The sequence below is a fragment of the Mycetomoellerius zeteki genome, unplaced genomic scaffold, assembly GCF_001594055.1.
Source record: "Mycetomoellerius zeteki isolate Tzet28-1 unplaced genomic scaffold, Tzet1.0 scaffold79, whole genome shotgun sequence".
Lineage (NCBI taxonomy): Eukaryota > Metazoa > Arthropoda > Insecta > Hymenoptera > Formicidae > Mycetomoellerius > Mycetomoellerius zeteki.
The window spans coordinates 2,111,441-2,136,210 of NW_017257819.1; the positions used below are offsets into that span (position 1 = coordinate 2,111,441).

The 24,770-nt window shown below is 31.8% G+C and overlaps 4 protein-coding genes across 4 annotated transcripts; 2 read left to right on the forward strand and 2 right to left on the reverse strand.

The window, feature by feature from the left end:
• Nucleotides 1–440: 440 nt before the first annotated feature.
• On the forward strand, nucleotides 441–10,502 carry LOC108729808 (1-acyl-sn-glycerol-3-phosphate acyltransferase gamma). Its single transcript, XM_018459120.1, has 7 exons — nucleotides 441–707; nucleotides 5,034–5,278; nucleotides 5,360–5,532; nucleotides 5,788–5,949; nucleotides 6,094–6,432; nucleotides 6,827–7,046; nucleotides 10,378–10,502. Exons 2-7 carry the CDS (start codon nucleotides 5,098–5,100, stop codon nucleotides 10,464–10,466), a joined length of 1,164 nt encoding a protein of 387 aa, XP_018314622.1. The 5' UTR covers nucleotides 441–707; nucleotides 5,034–5,097; the 3' UTR covers nucleotides 10,467–10,502.
• A 2,824-nt stretch (nucleotides 10,503–13,326) lies between these two features.
• Nucleotides 13,327–14,207, reverse strand: LOC108729659 (uncharacterized). Its single transcript, XM_073512052.1, is given in 4 exon segments — nucleotides 13,327–13,600; nucleotides 13,602–13,616; nucleotides 13,755–13,978; nucleotides 14,193–14,207. Coding segments are annotated over 4 exon segments (396 nt in total). The 3' UTR covers nucleotides 13,327–13,458.
• Nucleotides 14,208–15,795: 1,588 nt separating this feature from the next.
• Obp59a (Odorant-binding protein 59a) lies at nucleotides 15,796–19,461 on the forward strand. The gene is made up of 6 exons (XM_018459121.1): nucleotides 15,796–15,921; nucleotides 17,281–17,519; nucleotides 17,803–17,944; nucleotides 18,388–18,423; nucleotides 18,491–18,685; nucleotides 19,352–19,461. The coding sequence occupies exons 1-6, from the start codon at nucleotides 15,850–15,852 to the stop codon at nucleotides 19,373–19,375; spliced, it is 708 nt and encodes a 235-aa protein (XP_018314623.1). The 5' UTR covers nucleotides 15,796–15,849; the 3' UTR covers nucleotides 19,376–19,461.
• Nucleotides 19,462–19,588: 127 nt separating this feature from the next.
• Ist1 (increased sodium tolerance 1-like protein) lies at nucleotides 19,589–21,747 on the reverse strand. The gene is made up of 5 exons (XM_018459034.1): nucleotides 21,459–21,747; nucleotides 20,561–20,996; nucleotides 20,278–20,418; nucleotides 20,110–20,163; nucleotides 19,589–19,964 (listed from the first exon to the last, which is right to left on the reverse strand). Exons 1-5 carry the CDS (start codon nucleotides 21,725–21,727, stop codon nucleotides 19,785–19,787), a joined length of 1,080 nt encoding a protein of 359 aa, XP_018314536.1. The 5' UTR covers nucleotides 21,728–21,747; the 3' UTR covers nucleotides 19,589–19,784.
• Nucleotides 21,748–24,770: the final 3,023 nt, after the last annotated feature.

Genomic DNA, 24,770 nt, shown 5'->3' on the forward strand with positions numbered 1-24,770 from the left:
ATTAGGCAAGTAACCATAAGACGTACCGTAAGGGTGCCATTACATGAGCTTGGAAACGCGGAAATGCAGAAACGCGTAACCAATCAGAAGCGATTCGCTGTTATGGTTTCGCGTTTTACCGATTACTGATTGGTTGCGCGTTTCTGCGTTTCCGTGTTTCCGCTCTCATGTAATGGCACCCTTAGGGTGTTATTACATGAGTGCGGAAACACGGAAATACGAAAACGCGCAACCAATCAGTAATCGGTGAAACGCGAAACCATAACAGGGAATTGCTTCTGATTGGTTACGCGTTTCCACATTTCCGCGTTTCCGCGCTCATGTAATAGCACCCTTACTCAGAAAATATCAATCCATGTAACCGCACCCTAATGCGCAGTAGGACCAAATTTAGCACCAAAATTTGATTGGTTAGCTGATTCCTCTGAATTGCCGTTATGCGCATTATCTCATCTGTTTTCTTCCACCATGATAATTGCTAGCACATTGCTAGTGTTCGCCAACGCACAGCATGGAGGCATCCTGATTCTTCTGATGAGGAACGGAGTACGGAGCGCCGACGTCAAGGCACTGTCGAGGCACGCACAAAAACGCACCGTCAATTCACTGTTAGTCGAACTTCGCACTTTGATCCGTATTCTACACCTGGCACATGCACAGCTCTCTTCCGCACGCACGCTTTCTCTTGCCTGGGATGCTGAATTAAGGTAAGACCCAACATTTTCGTCCGCTTTGTACAATTTATAAAAATAAATCTTTCGAGTTATCAGAGATTTACGTTTTCGTTGCGGCGTGCCTATGATAAAAATGCCTCAATCTCTTTTAAACGTTACGCTTATTCTGCTCATTTTGTAAATTTAGGCTACATTCTACAATGTTTTCTCCGAGGAAGATTTTACTCTATATATTATAGTATGTGTTATGTGTACTATATTTCGAGTAAAATTTTCCTCGAAGAGAACGTTTTGGAATGTACTCCTAGACAAATGAGATCGTGGAGCATGACGTACGTCAAATATGTATTATTAATCCCAATATGATGAAACTTTCAAAGAATGTTGTGTTTTATGTAATCTGTTTTATGTTCTACATTACACGATAAAGCACATGTCAAATTTTATTACTTTTATCACTATCAAATTATATATATACATGTATTCGTTATTTATTAATTTTCTAGATGACAGTCGTTTTTTCACAGTGCCAAGTCTGTGTTAATTTCAGGTATAGTTCTGATATCTGGGATTGTTTGGAAGAAACTTATAAAATATTGCATAATATTATTATTATTATGATGGTGTAAGAAGACCAGGAAAACCAATTTCAAGGATGCATAGTCATTCAAAGTAGTGACAACATTTGTGACCAATTTATCCCAAATTTTATAAGCCAATATAAAGTCGGTATTAGAAACGACACTAATCAGAAATTTGCTTCAAATTATAATCAGCTGTCATTATGTGCAATGTTATACCTAGTCTTTTTACACGATAATAACTATTGATTTGTTCTTTCATTAGCACTTGTTAAGTTTGTATAACTTGTACGATAAAAAATTGTAATATAGTAAAGTATTTTAAGAATTTAATGTCAAATTTAATTTTTTAATTTAAATTATCTTAGGTAAGGCGAATTTGATCTTTATTGAAGCTAATGTTATAAATCATGAAATTTTTTTACAGATTTATATTTTGTTTTTATTGAACATTGATATAAAAAGTTCAAGATTCCTGAATACTCATCTCAGCTATATTATTATCTCAGTTTTATAATCATGATGTCATAAGTGAGAAATGTGTCATAAGTGATACGTTGACTTTTCTTGCACGCCATTTATAAATAAAGACAAATTGGATACAAAGAATAATAAAATTCTTTCAAAATACTTGTAAAAATGGGCCGAGATTATCATTATCCTCCCCCGCCATAATCAGTAAATAGTCATAAAAAAAGGTATATAAAGTGCATTTACTATATTTTATACGCAATATACATGCCTAGCATATTTTTACTTCACGAACTTTTTCAATTATTTACTGATTGTCAGGAAGAATAAGGATTTTTACAAGAATTTTTAAAAGTATTTTACAGCGATCTCATTATTCCGTTTTATTTAAATTGTCGTTATTTACAAATGAGATTAAAAAAATCAGTGTGTTATTTCTTGCTTATGACGTCATGTTTCAGTGGCTGAGTTGAGTACAGTGGGTCACAGAAAGGGCCCTGGCACACAAAAAACTTAAGGCAGTAAGACGTAAGCAGTAAGGAAATCAACATGTTGGATTCGCTACTCTTATGTTATGGCCTTATAGACTCTACTGTGATTGGTCAATTCGCTTACTGCTTACATTTTACTGCTTAAGTTTTTTTGTGTGCCATGGCCCAAAGGTTGCAACACTTTTTTCGATGACTCACTAGGCCTGTTCTTTTTGGCTGAACTTTTGCACCAGTTCATCTTTCTTCCTTTTCTTTCTTCCTGGAGAGAAAAGGGAGAAAGATGAACTGGTGCAAAAGTTCAGCCAAAAAGAACAAGCCTACTGTACTCAAGAAATTCCGTAAGTCCGGATCTCTACAATAGAGTTTTAAGCCTTAAGCCATAAGAAATGAACGAATCACATCGATTATTCTCCTCGGATTCGACTGTAATTGGTCAATTTCTTACGGCTTAAGGCTTAAAACACCTATTGTAGATCCGGGGTAACAGTAAGCGTAAGGCGAAAACTTAAGCCGATGAGCCAATTAGGATACTGCTTTAGATCTACGTAATCTGACGGAAATAGAAATAGTAGTAAATTTATCCATAAGGCAAATTTCAATCGGTTGAAACTCGCCTTATTGCGAGGTTATGGACAAGTTTACTGTTGTTTCCATTTCCGTTAGATGACGTGGATCTAAAGCAATATCCTGATTGGCTCATCGGCTTAAGTTTACGTTTTACGGTCACTGTTACGGAATTTTATGTGCGGCAGCCCTAATGCCTGTTCTACAATAGGATCGTAAGCCGTAAGAATTTTGCCAATCACAGTTGAATATGAAAAAAATAATCGACTTTGATTCGTTAATTTCTTCGTTAATCTTCTAATATATATGTATTCTACAATAGGGCTTGCGACCCTATTGTAGAACAAACCTAAGTCCGGATCTACAATAAAGTTTTAAGCCTTAAGCTGTAAGAATTTGACCAATAACAGTCGAATTCGAGGAGAATAATCGACTATTAGCGTTTTCGACCCGATCGAGTTGCATCCAGGTTGGTGCAAACCTGGCCGGGTCGAAAACGTTATATGATTCGTCAATTTCTTATGTCTTTCTATTCATTTCATTTTCCTTATACAGAATAGAAAATCCTTCTCCAGAGTAAAAAGAACGCAAATAGCAGTGGGAAATCATAAATCTGTATGAAAAACTAAAACGAATTGTAAATTACAGTTATCATGTAGGTCATTTCTTTACATATATAAATGAATTTAAATATATATATATATATATATATACATCCATACAAAAGTAGTATCCCACATTTGAATAATTTATAAGAATATAATGAGAATTATATTCAAATTATGACTTCGAAGCTTACAAGGAAGATGAATGTAAAAATACGATCTAAGTTTAAACTTCAAAATCATAATTTGTAGGTTACATTCTTATACATTATTCAAATATGGGAAACTATTTTTTGTTTATATATATTTATATATATTTGTTTATACAGGGTGTCCGGAAATTACCGCATCAGAATATCATAGCAAGATAGAGCGGACTAAACTGGAAAAAAAACGAGAAAATAAATAATTTTTGTCTCTTGCTGTTTTTCTGTAAAGTTGATAGTATTTGAGTAAAAAATTGTTGAAGACCAATATTCAGCGATTTTTAGTAATTAATACTCGTTAACTATTGCGAAAATTGCAAAATGGTAAAGAACTTTTCGACTCAGTTTGGTCCACTCTACCTGCTCATGATGGGTGATGTAATGTGTTAAAGACACCCTGTATATATTTAGAATCATTTATATTATGTGAAGAAATAACCTATGTGGTAATAAAAAATTTTTAATTTACAATTTTTTTGGTTTTTAACATAGATTTGTTATTTCTCATAGCTATTTGCATTTTTTTCTTTTATTCCAGCTGGAGAAGGAGTTTTTGTTCTGTATGAAAAAAACGAAGAAAATGGAAAAATATGAAATGCTCGTTTCGTCAGTATTACAAATGACATAGTATAGTTGTATAGTATAATTTATAGTTTTTAACATAAACTTGGTTAAAATGGTTTATCTCTGTTTAAAAAAACAAATGAATCCATAAAAACCTGTTGCATATGTAATAATTTTATATCTTTATATCTGACTTATCTCTCCAAGTAAAAGTATACTTACTACTTGTTATTATTTGTGTTTATTTCATATGATTTATATAGTTTGTCTTTTTATCATATAATTTGCTCTTTTTTTCATGCCAAATTAATTGATAAGCCAATTGACAAAAACAGTACATTATAATTTCTATTATATGTAACAGCATCCAGTGATCAGAAAATTATACATAGCGATGCTACAATTATTTTTTTCGCTCTCAGGCAAGTTGTTTGTATATACTTGCACATATAACTGTCTAATGTCATACACAATAAACATTATTTTGAAATTTTCATATTTTCCTTTTATATAATGGCAATTATGGGTATAATAATTATAATTGAGGGGATGGGCGGAATAAAGGTCTAATTACAAAATCTTGATTTTAATAAAAATTAGAATAACTTGCTATACACAAATAGGTACAGTATCAAATGAATGTATGTAATGTCTTTAAGATGTTATATGTTACAATACTTCTCTATTACGATCAATATTATATAAAAAAGTTAATCTCCAGAAAAAGGGTCTAATTGTAAAATTGTGCCTTTATTCGGCCCATCCCCTCAATTGTATTTATTGAATTTTATGAAGAAATTGAAATTGTAAAGAATTTTATATGTGAGCAATTCTATCTTTTTATCTTTAAACACTTGTCGATTTGCTTCTGTTGCAGGCAGAGAAACCAAACATTTATGTTTTTTATAAAACATACGGTCTAGTACTATTTGCTTATCACAATGAGAATTCTTGCCTTTGTGAAGCAATGGTTGGTGGTACACCTTTTGTTTGCCATCACATTTTTTACATCCGGCTTAATAATAAATTTCTTCCAATGCATTTTATACCTTGGACTGAAGCCCTTTTCTAAGTACTTCTATCGCAAGATCAACTATTATCTCTGCTATTCCTTTTACTGTCGTAAGTCTATTTGTTTCATATTACTTTTTTTTTCTTTTTTTTTTCTAAAAAAATAATATATTCTAAACGTTTCTCCACCAGAATTAGTATTTATGGCAGAATGGTGGGCAGAATCAGACCTGGTATTATACATAGATAAGGAGGACTTTGATAAATATTTCGGTAATGAACATGGCTACCTTCTGATGAATCATAGTTATGAAACCGATTGGTTGATAGGTTGGCTACTATGTGATCGCGTGAGATTGCTAGGTGTATGTAATCTTTAAAAATAAATTTTTAAATACATGATTATATATACATATATGTATATACATATATGTGTGTGTTCGTGCGTGTGTGCGTACGAAATGTATTTATACACTGCTCAAAAAAATGATGGCATAGAAAAATTGTGGGCAAAAATTGGCCAATTTTTGCCCACAATTTTTCTATGCCATAATTTTTTTGAGCAGTGTATATGTATATTGCTACAAGAACATTTGTTTTGACAAATATATATTTTTTAGAACTGTAAAGCTTATGCTAAGAAGTCGATACAATATATACCTTCACTAGGATGGGCATGGAAATTCGCTGAGAGTATCTTCCTTGAGAGAAGTTGGGAGAAAGATAAAGAGAATATTAAACATCAAATCAAGGAGCTTGTTGAGTATCCTGACACAATGTGGGTGAGTATGTCTTACCATTTTTTAAATCTAAACGCTTGCGTATTAGCTAATTCGGAGCAAATAATTCTAATGATTTCAAAGTATTTGATGTTCTGTTAAAAATAATTATATAGTTATAAAAATGGATATGTAAATTAATTATAGTTGCTGCTCTATCCCGAGGGTACGCGCTTTACGCCGAAAAAGCTAGAAGCTAGTCAGAAGTTTGCCACCGAAAAAGGTCTGCCAGTATTAAAATATCATTTAACGCCACGCACAAAGGGCTTTACCGCCAGTATTCCACATATGAGAGGCAAAGCAACGGCCATATATGATATTCAGATAGCATTCAAGCCATCTGATCCCGTGAAACCAACTATGAAGAATCTCCTTTTGGGAAAACGAGTAGAAGGACATATGTATGCTAAAAGAATTCCAATCGAGGAAGTACCGGAAGGAGACGAAGCCGCTGCTGAATGGCTGCAGACGCTTTATCAGCAAAAGGTAGTATTAAATTTCCATTTCTCCTTGAATCAGATGGAAAAGTTTGTACTATTTTGATAGAAATATAATTCTGTAATTGGTACATATTTTCCAAGTTTGAGTAAAAAGGCTCAATCTGAATTAAATTAAAGAGTTGAGTAGTCATCTGTTCAATAAAGATAGAACTATATAATGTATTGTAATTGATTTGCTTAAGTTACACTTTATTCAACTTGAGTATTTTCAAGTGCAAAAAAACATTGGACTTTTTTTTCTTTGCGCATTAGGATGAAGAGGTCATAAGTTTGTGATTAAATTGAGTAGAACAACAAGAGAATTGATCTTTGTTAAATGACTTGGTTTATTACTTAAACCCAATATGACGCGGTAACGAGATGAAATCTTTGTTTGATAGGACCGTATGACGGAGAGCTTCTATAAGACCGGTGATTTTTTTGCTACGAGCGGAGTACCTAGGATAGGTTCGTTCATGCTAAAAAGAAGATACTATTCCCTTATTAACACCATTTGCTGGGCGATAGTTGTTCTTGTACCAATGCTATATTACCTCCTAAGGCTCCTGCTATCTGGTTCGATCTTTGGTATTACTATCGCGGTCGGGGTTATCTTTGTATGTAAGTAGTATCCTTTATATTTACTTAATTACATTATCATTATTTTCAACTCTAGTTACACTATATTATTCACATTCAGCAATTGACAGTAAGAAGAATTGATAAAAAATAATTATTGTATAATTGTACATTAAAAGTTATATTTTAATTAAATTCTAGACGTAGCAAGAATATACACATATACACACATATACGCACTCACATCTGCGTGCGCGCACGTAAACATAGGGTGTAATAGTAGACAGAACGATGATATTGGGCTCATTTTTCAAAAAATGTACATTTTCTTGAAAAATGTTTCCGACGAAAGTTGTAGGGTTTTAAATGGCACTTCCATATGACCTTGATATGTACACTCATGGTTAAACCAATAGTACTATCTTATGTTAAAATGACCTTGAAGTTATTAAAATTTTGCACGAAAAATTTTATCGATATACATTCATTTAAATTATCTTGTAATTTTATTGTATAAACTACCGAACATGTTACCGTAAGATCTGACTCGCGTGTAGATTGTTCAGCTTCAAATCACTTTCGTGTACCTTAGAGAAAATTAATCGCGTCAACGCAATTTTATCATTTATTATATCAATATACCTGAGCGCGCAAAATGTTAGTTTCGTGATTAGTAAACTTTAATCGCGTTATTAATTTAAAAAGTATTATAGTCTTGATATTTTCGTATTAGGATTTTTTATTCAAAATTATCTCAAGTATACGCTATTAAAAGATAATCCGGTATTTGCAGGACATCCTGTACTATTTACATATTATTATTTACACCATGTACAGTGTTAAAAAAACTATTCAGCATTTATATGGTAAATATAGAGTACATACCATTAGACAGAAAATGTGTGTTTAACATACCATTAGTTAATTATCCGGCGAATCAACGTATTATTTGATACAATTACACAGTTATAAGTGATTTCCGATGAAATCTTCTGTTATGAAGTATTTATGGAAATTAGATGAAGATAAAACGTGGTTTATAAACCACTGAATTAAACATCGCATGCGAAACGTAGAAGCCAATAAGTCATAATTCATGATGCTAACATGTTTATATCTCAGAAATGGCTTTTGACCTATACTCATTAATAGCGTTTTTCACTGGCAGAAATGGTGCGCTCTCAGTGCACATTAAAGCTGTTGTACACTAACTTAATCTGAATGTAGAAGTGAGATATCTCAATTAATAAAATACCCAATGTATATTTTATCAAATACCACAATAAAATATATTGAGAATTTCGCGGTTTAATTCGTTTCTATATTTTTATTAAATGTACATTTTTACCTCGATTTGTATATAACGGCTTTAACCCTTTCTGCCAGCGGGAAGTATACTTCCCACTTCTTTTTTATACGATTTTGCCTTGTAAATTTGGAAAGTATTGAGTATAGAAATCTAAAAATTTGACCAAATATTCTTCTAATGTCGCAGAAAAACATATTTTTTTTATATTTTGTTGCAGGTTAGATTTTTTTTATAAACAATAAATTCTGCGATAAAGCGATCGAGATTTCAGTTTTTGCGTATATAAGCTTTATTTTTTTAGTTTTTTCACAGTGTATCTGCTTGTTTTCATAATATTAAAAAGTAACTAAAAAACATTTAAAAAAATAAAAAACAAAAAATTTTAAAAAGAGGAGCTAGAATCTCCCTATGTCTACGTCATTAGCTCTGGATAACGCTAAAAAGGAATGACCGATATTTATCAAGCAGCCATATTGTAGCTGCTATTTTGAATTTTGATAATATCTTTATCATTTTATTTTATATCTCTATCAGAACCCCAAAAAATGAATCTACTGCAAAATATCCAAATTTTCACTAGTTTACTAGATGATATATTTATACTAGGTGATACTAGGCGGCCATATTTGATCCGCCATATTGAATTTGCAAAATCTGACTTCAGATTCGGAATTAGTGAATCAAAAAACGTAGGTAAACAAAAGTTTCAAGATAATCTGCTGAAAAAAGCTTAATTCGGCAGTGAAAGGGTTAAAATGCACTAACAAGTGAGTGCTCAATGCGCTCTGCCAGTGAAAAATGCTGTAAGATTTTTTTACTCAATACAGTGAGTGCGTTCAGCAGAACGCAACAGTTTTGCAATCGTTTTGTGATTGTCTGAACGGTTCTAAATGCACTCAACGTCTCAACATGTTTATTCAGCGGTCGCTAGGACAACATTATTCACCAATCAACGCTTACGTACAATTCAACGACGTGATCTGGCCATATTGGCTGCGTTCAGCAGATTCAACAGTTTTGCAACCGTTTTATGATTGTCTGCTGAGATAGGACCATTCTTCTAGATCTAAAAGTATGATCCAATCAGCGCGAAGGAAACTTCCAACAGTTGCAAAACAAACGTTCTGCTGAACGCAGTCATTGTCTCCGCTCAACATACATGAGAGGCGCCACTAACCAATAAGAAGAAGAATCATAAAACTGTTGCAAAATTGTTGCGTTCTGCTGAACGCACCCAGTAGTGTGTATTATTTATCATAAAAATGCTGAATAGTTTTTTTAACACCTTGTACATATATATGTGTGCAAATATATGACGGATTGAATTAGACTTCTTAAAACTGATTGTTTGATTTGCTTGCTATTCCATTGCTTACGTTTTTTTTTTATATGTATATAGGTATATAGGGTGTCCCAGAATGACTGCCAAATATTTCATGTGCTGGTAGAGCGGACTAAATTCAGTCGAAAAGTTTTCTATCATTTTGCAATTATCGCAATAATTAATAAGATATTAATCACTAAACATCGCCGAATATTGGTTTTCAATAATTTTTTACTCAAGTACTATCAACTTTATAGAAAAATAGCAAAAGATAAAAATTATTTATTTTCTTCTTATAGAGTTCTAAGAATTTTTCAGAATTATTTGTCAACTTTTTAGTATTGCAGTGGCAATACTAACATTTCTCATTGGCAACTATTTTTACCAACATGAGAAAATGTACTAAAAAAAATTCTGAAAAAATTTTCAGAACTCTGAGAAGAAAATAAACAATTTTTGTCACCTGCTGTTTTTCTGTAAAGTTGATAGTACTTGAGTAAAAAATTATTGAAAACCAATATTCGGCGATGTTTAGTAATTAATATCTTGTTAATTATTGCGATAATTGCAAAATGATAGAAAACTTTTCGACTCAATTTAGTCCGCTCTACCAGCACATGAAATATTTGGCGTTCATCCTGAGACACCCTGTATATACAATGTCATTAAGTTAGAAAAGGTACCTCAATTCATTTTATATAAATGTTTTATCATTTTAAACGGAACAAATTCAATTACAGTTTATGCGCTAATGTACAAAACTCTCGGAATGTCGGAAATAAGCAAGAGTTCATCGTATGGTACGGAGCACACGAAAAAGGACAAATAATTTAAAAAAAAAAAAAAAAAAAATGAGAGATGGCTCCTGTAAAAAAATAGAAGTGTCAAAACAAGAATCGAAGAAACAGATTATACGATTTGGGTGAGAAGAGTGACAAGAAAGAAGATTACGAAAAAGAATACAGCAGATACGTATACATTTGATTTATACTCTTGTGTAATCCATTCAGTGCGCGCAAGCACACGGGCAACAAATGCGTTTTCTGTATGGATTAAATATGTAACACATAAACTTACACATACTCAATATACAGAGTATTCCGAAATTCACGAATAAAAATACAACAGTAAGAAAGTTTTCAAAAAATTAAGTAAAAAAGTTATTTATAAATTTTTATTTTAAGTAATAGTTTTGTGAAATAATAAGAGTTTAAATATGATCACTTGCAGACTACGTTTGAACGCTGAAGTGCACGTTTACTAATAGCGTTTTTCCTGAGATGCACTGAGTGAAGTCTTCCTGCTCCCGGTTGATTTTCTTTTTCAAATTTTAAATGTTATACTGGCTCTACACATCATTCCTTTGTTGTAACGGTATAGCAAAATCCTACTTTGTACATAAAATGTACACTACACCGTAGCCACGGAAACACGGTACATCAAATGAGTTCGTCTACGGCCAGCCATGGAAACACGCTACACTGTCTAATAGCGTTTTCCACTGGGAGAACTAGTGCAACATTAGTACATACTGAGTGCAATTTATTGTTTCACTGTGAAAACCAGTTCACATATTTTTGGTGTTTAATGTTCCATTGATAAAACTGATGCAAAAATTTGCACTGAGTTCAACTTTTTCGTCACCGTCTTTGAAGTCAGTGGAGACCAGTGCAAGTTGAAATTGAGGTTGTGGTAAGATATAATGTTACGTTATTATATGGTATTACATTATTCTAATTAATGTCGTAATAATGACATTGTGTTAGTTTTGATGTTTCTAATAATAGCCACGCAATGATATTTTGACGTTTAAAACTCTTGAAATGTAAAAAATTAATTTAAAAAAATGTTTTAAATAAATAAATAAATCAGAATATTGTAAAATAAGTAATTTAAGTTTGAACATAGTTATATATATTTTTAGGAGTGTTATAAAATAGATATCTTATGATATGTTCCATTGAACCGCACTATTACTACACTAGTGCAATTTTCATCGAAACCCCTACGGCGTTAGTGTTGCGCCAGTTTTCTCAGTGGAAAACGATATAAGTGTTGCACTAGTGTAACTAAGGGAAAACGCTATAATGCTACCATATGCTCGATTCGTGGACAGGTGGCCGTCTAAATATAATTGGTTATATTTGAAACCTTAGATCTCAAAAACTACTGCTTGAAATAAAAATTGTATATATAACTTTTTTACTTCATTTTTCTAAAATTGTCTTGCTGTGGTATTTTGATTCGCAAATTCCAGGACACCCTGTGTATACATACACATATACATGTGTATGTGTGTGCGTGCGTGCGTGCGTGCGTGCGTGCGTGCGTGTGCGTGCGTGCGTGCGTGTGTGTATGTGTGTGTGTGTACACATATGTGTGTGTATATATATATATATATATATATTTGGTATTGTATATTATATGACGTTTACATCTTTTTTGCGTTATTTTTTTCGTATATAGCAATTGTTATTGTTAAATAAACGATTTAATCCCAATCATAGACAATAATTATTTATATAAAATGCCTCGGAGTGGGTCCGATATGGGTCAGGTTTTTTTGCATATGCGCAATGGATTCAGCATCAGCAAAGTATTAACTTCCAATAATTTACTGGCAGTAAATATAAATATTAATAGATACCCTTGTCAAGTTGTAACGATGTAGGATGTTAAACAATTTTAGAATTTATATACGTATATTTCAATGATGAAATTAAGTAATCCGCAGTTTTAAAAGGTTCATTGTGTTTTAAAAAAATGCTGCTAATTTAATTTCTGCCTGTTTAACCTTATCGTTATGTGTGAGAATGGTTTTGTTATTATTTATTAATTCTCTATTTTGCAAAGTTACATCATCAATATGTTTGACTGTCTGTATTTGCTTCGATCATTAATGCCCGTTTCTTCCAATGTAGTTTAGTTTTAATCTTGGTTCAACTATCTCTTTATGTTTTTCTAGTTTTAAGAATTAGAAAAAGATGAAATGCAAGTTGAACTGCAATTGAAGTTAATCTACATTGGTAGAAACGGGCATCTGTTTTAATGCACAGAATCACCAAGCCACCTTTTGCCCCTATAAGGTTATAAACCACGTTTACGATCCGATTTACTCCGAAGTTACAACATCCGATTATAACTACTGATGTTAGATGTCCTGTTAACGGTATTTTACGATGAAATTATTACATCAATGTGTAGTAACTTTGTCAAGTAGTTTACACAGCATCTAACGTCAGTAGTTATAATCGATGTTATAACTTTGGCGTAAATCGAACCGTGTAATCGAACTGTGATCAGTGTTGGAACATACCTAGATAAAGGTTGGTCTTATTATTAATTAAAATTTTTTCAAGCCACAAGTTAAGATTCTTTTCTTAACGACGGAAAAATGCACACTCTACAAAAACCGGCAATGAATCGGATATGTGTTTTATTTGGAAGTATCATATTTTAGAAATATCACTTTAAAGTTTTAACGTAAAATTTTAAAAAAGTTAAAAATGATTTTTTTTAGTCCAACGTTATCATTAATAAAACACATTCTATAATGTTCAAAATATATTCCATATTTTTTTGTTCGTATCAGATAGCTTTAGAATGGCAACATCAATTTGCATCAATTTGACTCACTGTAAAACTTTACAAAGGTGTGAAAACGATAGGTCAATTCTATACCGCGATTTGTCAAATACCATATAATCTGCATAATTTAAAATCTATTTCAGCAATAGTTATTTTCTACTGAACGTAAAATGTCTGATAATAGGTATACATGAACTAGTAGTTTTGAAAAGTATTTGAGATAAATACAAGCGTTAAGTTTCAGATTTGTGAGTGATGGTTTCATGATGGCGTTCTTGATAACCACCAGCGGGGCCCGCTATGTAGTTGACAATTCTGAGGTTCCCCTTGGCATCATAAAAACCATATCGACCTTTGACGCTTCCGTCTCGACATGTATTGTCTATTTTTTCTACGAGTTATATACGTATTTTGATTTTTTCAATTATTGTTTTCTTGAAAATTTGTATGAAATTTTCCTTAATCGATTTATTGGTTCTACGTACGCAATAATTAATACAATTATAATGATGGCAGAGCAATGTATTACCCATGTCCAGTATCAAAACCGAATACATATGTTCCTGGTCCTCGATGATTCCTTATTTGAAAATCTATTCGACTTCCATCTGGTGATTGGTCTGATATCCTTTTCAACATCATAGCGGAATAAATTGTCGAAATATTATTTGTATGTATCGGTGTGATTTTTCCATTTGTATTATCATCATATATTGGCAACGTAATCGCGAGTGAAAAAAGTTTTAGAAGAAGCTACGAAAAAAAAGTTTAGATAATTAAAGAGGTATAGAATTTTGGCTTCTTATAATTTTATTCTTTTATTTACAATACAATTCTATTATTTCTAAATATTATAGAAATCTCTCTTTTAAGAATTAAACCTTTAGAGAACGGGAGCTATTTTTAAAGTCTTATCACTTTTCCTTGTATAAGATTTGTTATTCATTATTTTTATTTTATTTCTTGCCTCAAAAGATGACATTGTTTCAGTGCCACTTTAATAGTGGCTTTCCCGTCCTGTAAAGGTTAATGAAATTCCATCGAATTGTATTCGGAGATAAAAATAATAAGGGCAATAAGAAAAATGGAACAAACATAGACCGAATAAAGAATAAATTTGAAAATAATATGTAATATGAGCTAAAAATGCAAGATATTACAAAAGAATTTCATTTGTTATTTTTTAAGAATTTCGTTTATTATTTTCAATCAGTAATCGATTTTGCATCAGACAATAACAGTAGAATATTCATATATTGCTCCGTTTTCGGAACATTCAAAATTTATTTCGACTTAACGTTTTTTAAGATTTTCATATGAAAAATAATTAGAATTAAAAACTGTTTCGTTGATTAGATAGATTTTTGTTAATATACTGAAAAATTCTAAGTATAATGTCAACAAAATATATTATTATAAATACAAAAAACAAAAAAATTAAATCTTATTCCCCTATATTTTATTATAGCATCAACGTTTAAATAATAAAATTGAACATTATTTTTAATTACACAGGCTGACAAAATTTAGGAGGTGTCTTGTGCTTTGAACTTTGAAAGATATTTCCGCAGGATTTTCCGCTGAAAACGACTATGTTGTCCGTTTTTTTCCGTTTAACATTTCTGAGTTAAATGCTGCAAAACAGACTTCGATATCATTCTTTGTTTAGCTAGAAAAAATTAATAAAAAGTTACTTCCGAAAAAAAATGTTTTTGCGATTATTTAAAAAATGGAGAGTGATGGAAAAAAACGGACAATATAGTTGTTTTCAGCGCATCAAAATCCTACGGAAACATCTTTTAATGTTCAAAGCACAAGATCCTCCCCCCCCCTAAATTTTGTCGGCCTGTGTTATCGATTATTTGATTAATAATTTGTATAGAAAAATTGCATCTTATTTTCATAAAAATCTTGGCTGGCACTTTTGTTAATCTTTACAGGTTCATTTTTTGTCTGTGGTAAAACATACAAAATAAACATTCGAAATGAACACACATCAAGTTCTAAAATTTATATAGAAATTGTGAAAATTATATAAAGACTTCTAAGAAAAATTTTTACCAAGAAATTTATTAACATATAATTTAATCACTTTAACATTTTCGTGATCTATTGCTTTCCTCGATCTGTATCCTCATCTTGTATATACAATTTTCATGTCAGAAGAATATATCATAATTTAATCATTTTTCATGAAAGACATTTCTCACAGGATATTTTACGGTAATAATACAGGTACTTACAAAGCACTTGATGTACATTATATCTTCTTCGGTGAACAATTGCTGAAGAATTGATCGCTCGAAGGTACCTTCACGAAGCTTTCACTTTCCCCATGATTAGATCTTTTTCCTTTTCTTGTTTCTTTCTCTTTTTGACAATCCAGTGATTTTCTCACACAAAGGACTTACTCGTAACGATGGTCACGGCAATATGATCAGTAATTAGAATAATTGTAAGAGAGTAGTCGAGCGTGTCTCCATCCGGAGGCATGGAACAATATTTTGTTTTGCAATAATTATTTCTATCAACTTGTCTCACTGGTGATACAGGCATTTTTAAAGCTATTGCATAAATACATGTTGAAAAAGTGAGGAGGTTTCATTTGAGAGGATAGAGCTCGCATGAAAATGGTGACAAGAATAATTTTTGTTGTTCTATGCAGCCTTTGCTTGCTGCTGTTAGAATCAGCGAATGTAAGTAATTGAAAGAGATCTGTTGGTCATATAAAATGTATTTACTTATTTTTTGATTTTGAGAAAAATGTGGAATAGTAATATTTATTATTAGTATACAGGGTGTTTCCAAATTAAATGGCAAAACTTCGGGAGCGTGTAGAGGAGTAAAAAACTAAGAAAAAAAGTCCTATAGACATATGCTCGTTTTTGCTCCGTTTCAGAGAAATCGAAAAAAAATGTTTTTTTTACCTGCAAGATTAAATGGGGACCGTTTTCTAAATTTCTTGGAGAATGAATTTTCTGACTATTTAGAAAACATCCCATTACAACAACGTACTGAAATGTGGTTTCAATTAGATGGATGCCCTGCTCATTACAGCAGAGTCGCTAGAACCTGGTTAGATAGAAAATTCCCACAACGATGGATTGGACGTGGAGGAGCAGTACATTGGGCAACTCGTTCGCCCGACTTAACGCCATTAGATTTCTATGCATGGGGTACTCTGAAGCAAGAAGTTTATTCTTCGCCTATTCAATCAGAGCAACATTTGAGAAATCGTATCGTAGCTGCAGCGAACAGAATATCGCAAGAACAGTGCCTGGCTGCTACAAGAGCCGTGTTTGACAGATGCAATGCTTGTATTGCTGCAAGAGGTGCACATTTCGAACAAAATCTTCATTAAAAAGTTTATAAATAAAATAATTAAAATAATAAATTAAATATATTTTTTTCTTTTTTCGTGATTTCCTGCGAAACAAAGCAAAAAGGAGCATATGTCTATAGGACTTTTTTTCTTAGTTTTTTACTCCTCTACACGCTCCCGAAGTTTTGCCATTTAATTTGGAAACACCCTGTATATTGTATCCAATAAACGTTTTAAATATTTTAAAATTACAAATATATATAGATATTCCAAAAGTTTCAGAATGGTTAAATAACACGAAAATAAAGCATTTTTGAGAAAAATGTTCTATAAAAGTTGTAAAATTTTAAATAACGCGTTACGTAGCGATGTTATTGTAATCTTAAATCTTAAGGTCGTATAAAAATCACTTTGGAATTTGTAAATGGAAATTCCCATTTTCCCCAATAGAAAAATTTCATTGAAATTTCATTAAAATTATTATTCAGTTTGGAATTCTTTTCAGTAAAACTTTAGCGAATTTTGCTAAATGTTCGATTTTTATTGTTTTTGCTACCCTTGCGACGCTGCGATGCGACTAATGTAGAATCATCAAGTGAACCGCACCCAGTATCTCGTTGGTAGTCAATTAAGCGTCAAGCTTTCTGCATTATGAGACTTGAAGGTTACAGCATCGCTGAGACTAAAAATACATAATAATCAATTCTTTCAACAAATTTTTATATGTTTGCAGTCATTAAAATGCAGATCAGGTGTCCAGCAGGTTCAACACGATCAATACCAGAAGGTTATGCAGATTTGCAAGGCACGATCTAAAACTGATACCAATCATAGCAATAATGATTCATCGAGTGAAGGCGACGATAACGATGACTCTTTAAGCGTAGATTTGTTTGGCACAAGGTTCTTTGTTATGAATGGCGGCAACAAATTCTCCAATGTACAGTCTTGGAAAGACCCTAATGAGAATCGGTAGTGAAATAAGATGGAATAATCATCCACGAATAATTTGATACGATTAGATAATAACTAAAAATATTAAAACCAGTATAATTAAAGCCGGCCGCACGATGTTTGTTGCTAACTGGATTTAGATTCTTGCCACGGTACGTATTGGGATGGCAAGATTCTAATCCAACTAGCAATCCAGTAGGAAAACAAGCATCGTGTACCGCCGACTTAATATTTATGTAATAATTAAGGAATCGTGGAAACGATCAGAGAAACATATTAACGATCGACGCTATTCCATTAGTTATACAAACGGAAACCGGAAAAGCAGTCATTCTTCTCGTAGCAGCAATAATCGCGATTCCAGCTATTCCAATGGAGCTGGTAGATCGAGCTATGACCAGACGTATGACGACTTTGAGAATTATGGCAAGCAACAAGAACAAGTAAGATATACCAACAGAGCTCCAATTATGTAGTTGGTTCTTACTTTTAATTCCTTATGGATGTAAATGTATAAACTAATCATATTGAAGAATTTTACAACAGTTGCAAAGCTGCTTTCTCTGCTGAATGCAGTCGTTTTGCCGCGTCCAGTGTGCAGAAGTCACAACACTGTACACAAAGATTAAAAATTTCTGATCTCTAATCTTATGAAACTAAAGAAATAACGAAGAAAAATATCTCTTTATCTCTCTCTAATAATAAGTATTATTCTAAAATATTTTCTATACTTTTTGTTGTTAGTTTCCAAGTTAGTAATGATATGTCTTTTCATCGTAATAGAAATCTTTTGAGCTAATATAGTTTTTTTTTTAGAATTGTTTAATAACAATATAATAATTTAATAATTTATATTAACACAAAGTATTATTTAAATTTATTATAGTGCATCACCCAATGTTTCTTCAATGAATTAAATATGGTAAATATATAGACTATTTCAAAACTTAATAGATAGGCTGATTTTCTCAATTCTGGTTTTTTAATAGGTGGATCAAAGGGGATATCCTGAGCAAGTCTCGATCATTCAGTTTATGACACGTAATACACACAATCCAGAATTACAGGATTTGATAGAGGAAGCTGTCATAGAATGTTTTCATTATTTGGATTCAGATGTGAGACAGAACACATGTTACTTCTCGGAAAATCTCCTGACTTGTTTAATTGATAAAGGAAAGGAAGTATGTATACAAATTTTCCAAGGATCACAATCTAGTGGCATAACAGTTATAGAAATATTTGTACAATTTGGTACTCCTTGGGTTATTAATAATTTAAATTTAACAAATGTATGGACATCTTAGAATTTTTCTTTTCTTAGAATAAATTAAAAAAAAATATAAGGGTAAATATACATGACACATCACCGATTTGAAGCATCCACTGATCAGACGCTGAAAGTCGTGCGCCCCTTTGCAGGGGGGAGAGAGGATGAGAATCGTGCGCCTCTTTGCAGGGGAGAGAGGTGAGAGTCGGGGGTGAGAATCGCTTTGCGTGGAAAGTCGTATGCTTCGACTTTATCATGAAACTTTAATTTATCATATCTCCTAAACCAACGCCATCTCCCACTCAATTTTTGCAGGAAATCACTTAAAACACTCTCCTCTACAACATATCTAAAAGACACTTAAATCGGTGATGTGTCACCTAAAATGCATATTTACCAATATAAGTATACAGTAAATACAGAAGTTTAATTTAGTATCAAAAAATAAAATTTTAGTTAATAAAGTTAAATTATAGTTAGTAAAAAATAAAGGATATTAAAAAAATTCTATGAGAATGAATTTTAAAAATACAAAGAATTTAATATTTTTTACAATTAATGCAATTGGTTTTTTTTTCAGAGATGCGAAGATTGGGATGACTGATAACATTGTACAGATATCTTACATCTAATAATCGACTATCTAATAATTTCTGTAGAAGAAATAAATAAAATGAGAAGTAAGAAATAGGAAGATCATTCTCATAAAAATGTAACTTGAAAATATTATATATACTTATTATAAATATTATGGAGTATATGTAATAATGATAAAAAGATTAACACGTTAATTAATATAACAATTTATGTGTATTTGATTACACGTTCTTCGTAGATAGAGCATAATTATATATTTTTATTTTCTTTATTGCAAAAGCTTAGTAGACTGACATAAATTTCCTAGACCTTTTCTTTTTGCACAAGGCACTACTAAATACAACACCTTGCGAGGATAAAGTGATAACAAAATAACACGTTTTACACATACGTTACTTTTAACTCTCTATTAATCGTTACTTCCTCTTCTTCAGGTCCTCGAATCGTTTCATCAAGTCGTCAAAATCAATGTCATCATTCACGGATAAATTCGCGGGCGAATCATTATTCTCTGTCGGCACTGCTGGCAGATCCGGAAGTTGATAGTTGTTTATTGGTATCTTGGATCTTGGCTGGGGTTTTGGTTTCTCATCTGACTATATATGGAAAATATAATTGTACTTATGTTCTTGTGATTTAGTAGAATTTTACGAGAATATTTTCATATTTTAGACAAATATCTTCGTTTATTTTAATAATTATTTAGCAAAAATTATAAAGATGATAATTCTATGACTTCACCTGTTTATTTAAATCAGGTGGGAAGTCAGACGGGTACGGTGGTGGTAAATCTTCCTACAATTAATGATTTTTCAAATATTATAACTAAAAAAATTGTTTATTATCACTGTTATACCAATAGAAAAATATAATTTAAGAAATTATTGACAATAAACACAAGTTACTTACGGGTTTATTCGAATTGGCGTTATCTAGAGGTATGTTGTACGAAAGTGTAGTGGGATTGAAAGAAGTATTCTGATCTTTCTCAATAGAAGGTGGAGATGTTGGGGATACAAATCCTAAGGTATGAGTATCTTTTTCCGAATCCTGGAACATGATATCTTTAATGCAACGATCAAAATTATTAGAAATCATTATTAAACAATTTCATAAATTCAGCTTGCCAATTTCTAAACATATTATATTAGTATTTTTTTCATTTTTTAAACAAAAAATAGATTTAAATTACCACGCTCGAATGAAATCCAGGATCGGGTAATAGAGGTGCTTGTGGATAACCTATGAAGCCAAGAGGATGAGGTATTCCTCCTCCACTGGCTGTGTCCAGATTGTTCCTTGATTCCCCTCCTATGTCAATTAACATCGCATCCTGGGCTTCTGCCATTATTTGTGGATCCGGTTCATATTCCACGTTGTAATTCTTGGCGATTTCTATTAAATATTTCTCCACAAGCAATTTTGATGGTGATTGCACACTCATTTTGTGCTTCAGTTTTTCTGATATAGTCTGAATTGCTTCTTCCCGGCAAGCTTCTGTATATTGTTTACCATATTTGGATGTCAAGATGTCCGCTATCACCTTGATTTCCTGCACATCTGTCTGGATGCGAGGCGCCGCCCAAAGAATAGTTGATATAGCTTCTGCCAAACCGTCATCAAGATTTCTGAATAGATAATAAATTAGAATTGTGTATACATGAATAATAATTTACTTTAAAGTAAATTGTTATTTAATTAATGAATTATTAATCGATTTTATTTGTTAAAAAGTTTGAAGGAAATATGAGTGGGAATATACGTTATTTATATTATATTTATGATCTATATTATATTTATGAGTTATCATTACAAGTCATTGTGATACATATACATTATATATTTAAGACTGTCTTAAGTACAATCTTAAGAAGTTGCAAGCCAATCACAAAGTTGTATTAGCATCTTAAGGCTCCTGAGTACTTACATCAGGAGCTTTAAGACATTACTTCAGATGGATTTAAAATAAGAATGAATATGAATATCATCCTCAGAGCCATATTACTGTATTAGCATCTTAAGATATTACTTAAGGCAGTCTTAAAATAGGAGCAGACTATGAATACCGACCATAGAGCCACAATACTGACTTTATTTGCTGGATAAGACCAAAACGTGCCAACAACAAATCGCAGTACATCTCCAACAGCTCCATCGCTTCCACCATGTAGTCCTCGCGAATAATATGCTCTACCCTGATCTTAGCACGCTCCGTTTTGCCAGCGGCAATAAAATCAGCAATCTCGCGACGCGCCTTCTGTGCCAGCTCTGTTTTCTTCTTTTCTAGCAATTTCAGCCGGTTGATTGCTAGACGCAAATGCGTTTTCAACTTGGTATAGTTTGGCCCACTTGAGAACATTCTTGATGTATTTTCAGTACGACTGAGAAAGTTACTTGTGAAACTAGTTGCAGTATTTTTCTTTCAAAAAGTAACTAGCTAACGTTTCTGAAATGTTACAGTTACAATTATGATTTATTATTTTTCAATTACTCTTTTATTAATTTTTTATAATTTCTATGCATTGCTATTTTAAATATAAGAATTTGATACATTTTTATATAACATTACCAGATTATTTTATTGTATTAAACATTCAATTATACGCTATATTATTTACAATAAATTAATATATACACTTGGAATCAAAATTATAAGATTAATAATAAAATAAGTTTATGTACATACTATAAGGATCATAATGTAATTCTTAATGCAGATATTTACAGAGTGTGATGATTAGGAATAAAGATACATATGTTCTAATCACGAGAAATAATCACTGATTATTTAATACTTTATTTTCAGCTCATATGTTAGCAAACAAATTATACAGGATGTCCCGAATTTAAATGATCAAACTTCGGGAGCGTGTAGAGAATCGATAAACCAAAAAAATTCTTTAGAGATATGTTCGTTTTTGCTTCGTTTCGTGTGGATAGATGAAACTGCATTTACAAGAGGAATTATTAATCAAAAAAATTGTCATGTATGGATTCATGAAAATTCCAGGACTATTAGAGAATACAGCATGAATTTTCAGCATGAATTTGCTGTTAATGTTTGGCTCAGAATTTGTAGTGAGTTTCTAGTGGGACCATACTTTTTTATCTGACAAATTAAATACAGCCAGATACACAAATTTGTTGAAGAACGACTTCTCTAATTATATTTAGAAAACATTCACCTGCAACAACGGATTGAAATGTGGTTTCAGCTTGATGGATGCCCAGCTCATTATGGCAAACTCGAGCTTTGCTAAACAGACAATATCTATATTGATGGACAGGATGTAGAGAAGTAGTATCTTGGCTACCTCGATCACCTGATCTGATATCACTGGACTTCTTTGTGTGGGAGGGCCCTGAAGCAGAAAGTTTATTCGTTGCCAGTCGACTCAAGAAAGCGATCGAGAGACTGGTTGCGATGCACAAAATATCAACAGATCAGTATTTGGCTGCAACACGAGCTGTCCATACTAGATGCAATGTATCTAACACGGACAAAAAAATGAAAGAATATTGGCCTCTTGCATTGCTGCAAAAAGTCAACATTTTTAACAATATCTACATTTAAAAAGTGACAACGTGAATAAATAAGTGTAAATGAATAAGTAATAAATAAGTACAAAAATAAAAATTAGGGTTTGTCTATTTTTTGCAAATTTCTCCAAAACAAAAAGCAAAACCAAACATATCTCTAAAGGATTTTTTTTTTCTTAGTTCATCAATTCCCTATGCCCTATACGCTCCTGAAGTTTGGCCATTTAAATTCGGAACATCTTGTATAATAAGTTGATATAAAGTAACTAAAAGTAATTATTAAATTAGTTATCAAACTAATATATTTATCAGTTTTTTGTTGTATGATAAATTTTTCAAGCATGTAAATTAGCTATAGGACAAAGAGGTTGTTGGATCTGTTTCTTATAGCAATATCAATGAGCTTAAAAAATTTGTTGTACAATAAAAACAGATTAATGTAATTTTAACCATAATGCCTAATATGTTCTACAATAGCCATAAGCGTAGTTATAAGTGGTTTTCGTTGTAAGAATTGACCATAATCACCATAATCACAGTTCTCTTTATATTCTACTTGATTGATCAATTCTTGCAACTACAACCACTTATAATTAAGCCTAAGGCTATTGTAGAATAAGCTTTAATTACCAAAATGTAACTAAGTTATATTTTTAAGGTGAACGCACATAGAAGTAGAAGTAAGCAGTAAGCAATGAGACGTAAGACCGCCATCTTTCATATGTATAGATATACTGGTAACGTTAATTGCCTACTTCGTACGTCTTACTGCTTGCTGCTTACTTCTACTTCTATGTGCGTTCACCTTTACAGTTATAAATGGGAAAAGGAATGAAGTTGAAAATTGAAAAAAGTAACTCTAACTGCATTACAAATATTGAGTTATTTTCCTATCTTTAGTTATCACTATCAACTGTTTCTTCTACTCAAAATTTCCAATTTACATTTATGCAATTTTAATATACATAAATAACTGGGATTTAATGTCAAGAAGCAATTTTAAAATTATCAAAATCAGATAAAAGTTGATTGTAGATATTTATGATATCATTTTCAATAATATAAAAGTGTATAATTATTAATAACTTGTGTATTTATGAATTTTTTTCATTAAAAAAGATGGTAGTTATCCAGAAGATGCTTCTCATCTTCAATTTCAATAAAATCATGCTCATTCGACGCATTTTTGTACTGTAAAAACAAAAATTATGTAGAAAATTTGTGTTTTTAAAGCAGAGAATTTGTGTTTATAAAACAGAATTTATGTAACCCTCTATGCCATCGATGTTGCAGATTTCCTAACCCAACAATAGTTAACTTCAACGAAAAAAAAACTTTAACGATTAATTTCTCGCGTCTCGGAACTGAGCCAACATTTTAGCCAGATTCTTTCGTTTCATGCAAAAACGCATCGAATTTCATTAAAATTGAAGGTAAGGAGCGTCTTCCGAATAATTGTTAAAAAGATATTGCGATATTTATAACAAGATGCAATTCATTGATTACTTAGTTCAATTCTAGGTTATAATTGCATATTTTTTCTGAGACAACAAAAAGTTTAAATATTAAGAATACGAATAAGATTAATTTAATGTACGTACCTTTCAACGATGATAGCACAACCTTTTTTTACTGATTAAGAAAATAACAATTCTCGAATAACATAACTCATGACATCACTCACAACTTATGATATCACTCACATCACTCATCAGTCTCGGCCCTCGGGCCATGATGGCTGGTGAAAACTGGTAATTTTTGGAATAGAAATCTAGTAATTAAATTTTTCAGAGGCGCGGCAACACTGTGCAAATGTGACAATAGCACGTGACCCCTTTTACACCGAGCACTTGATATGCGTA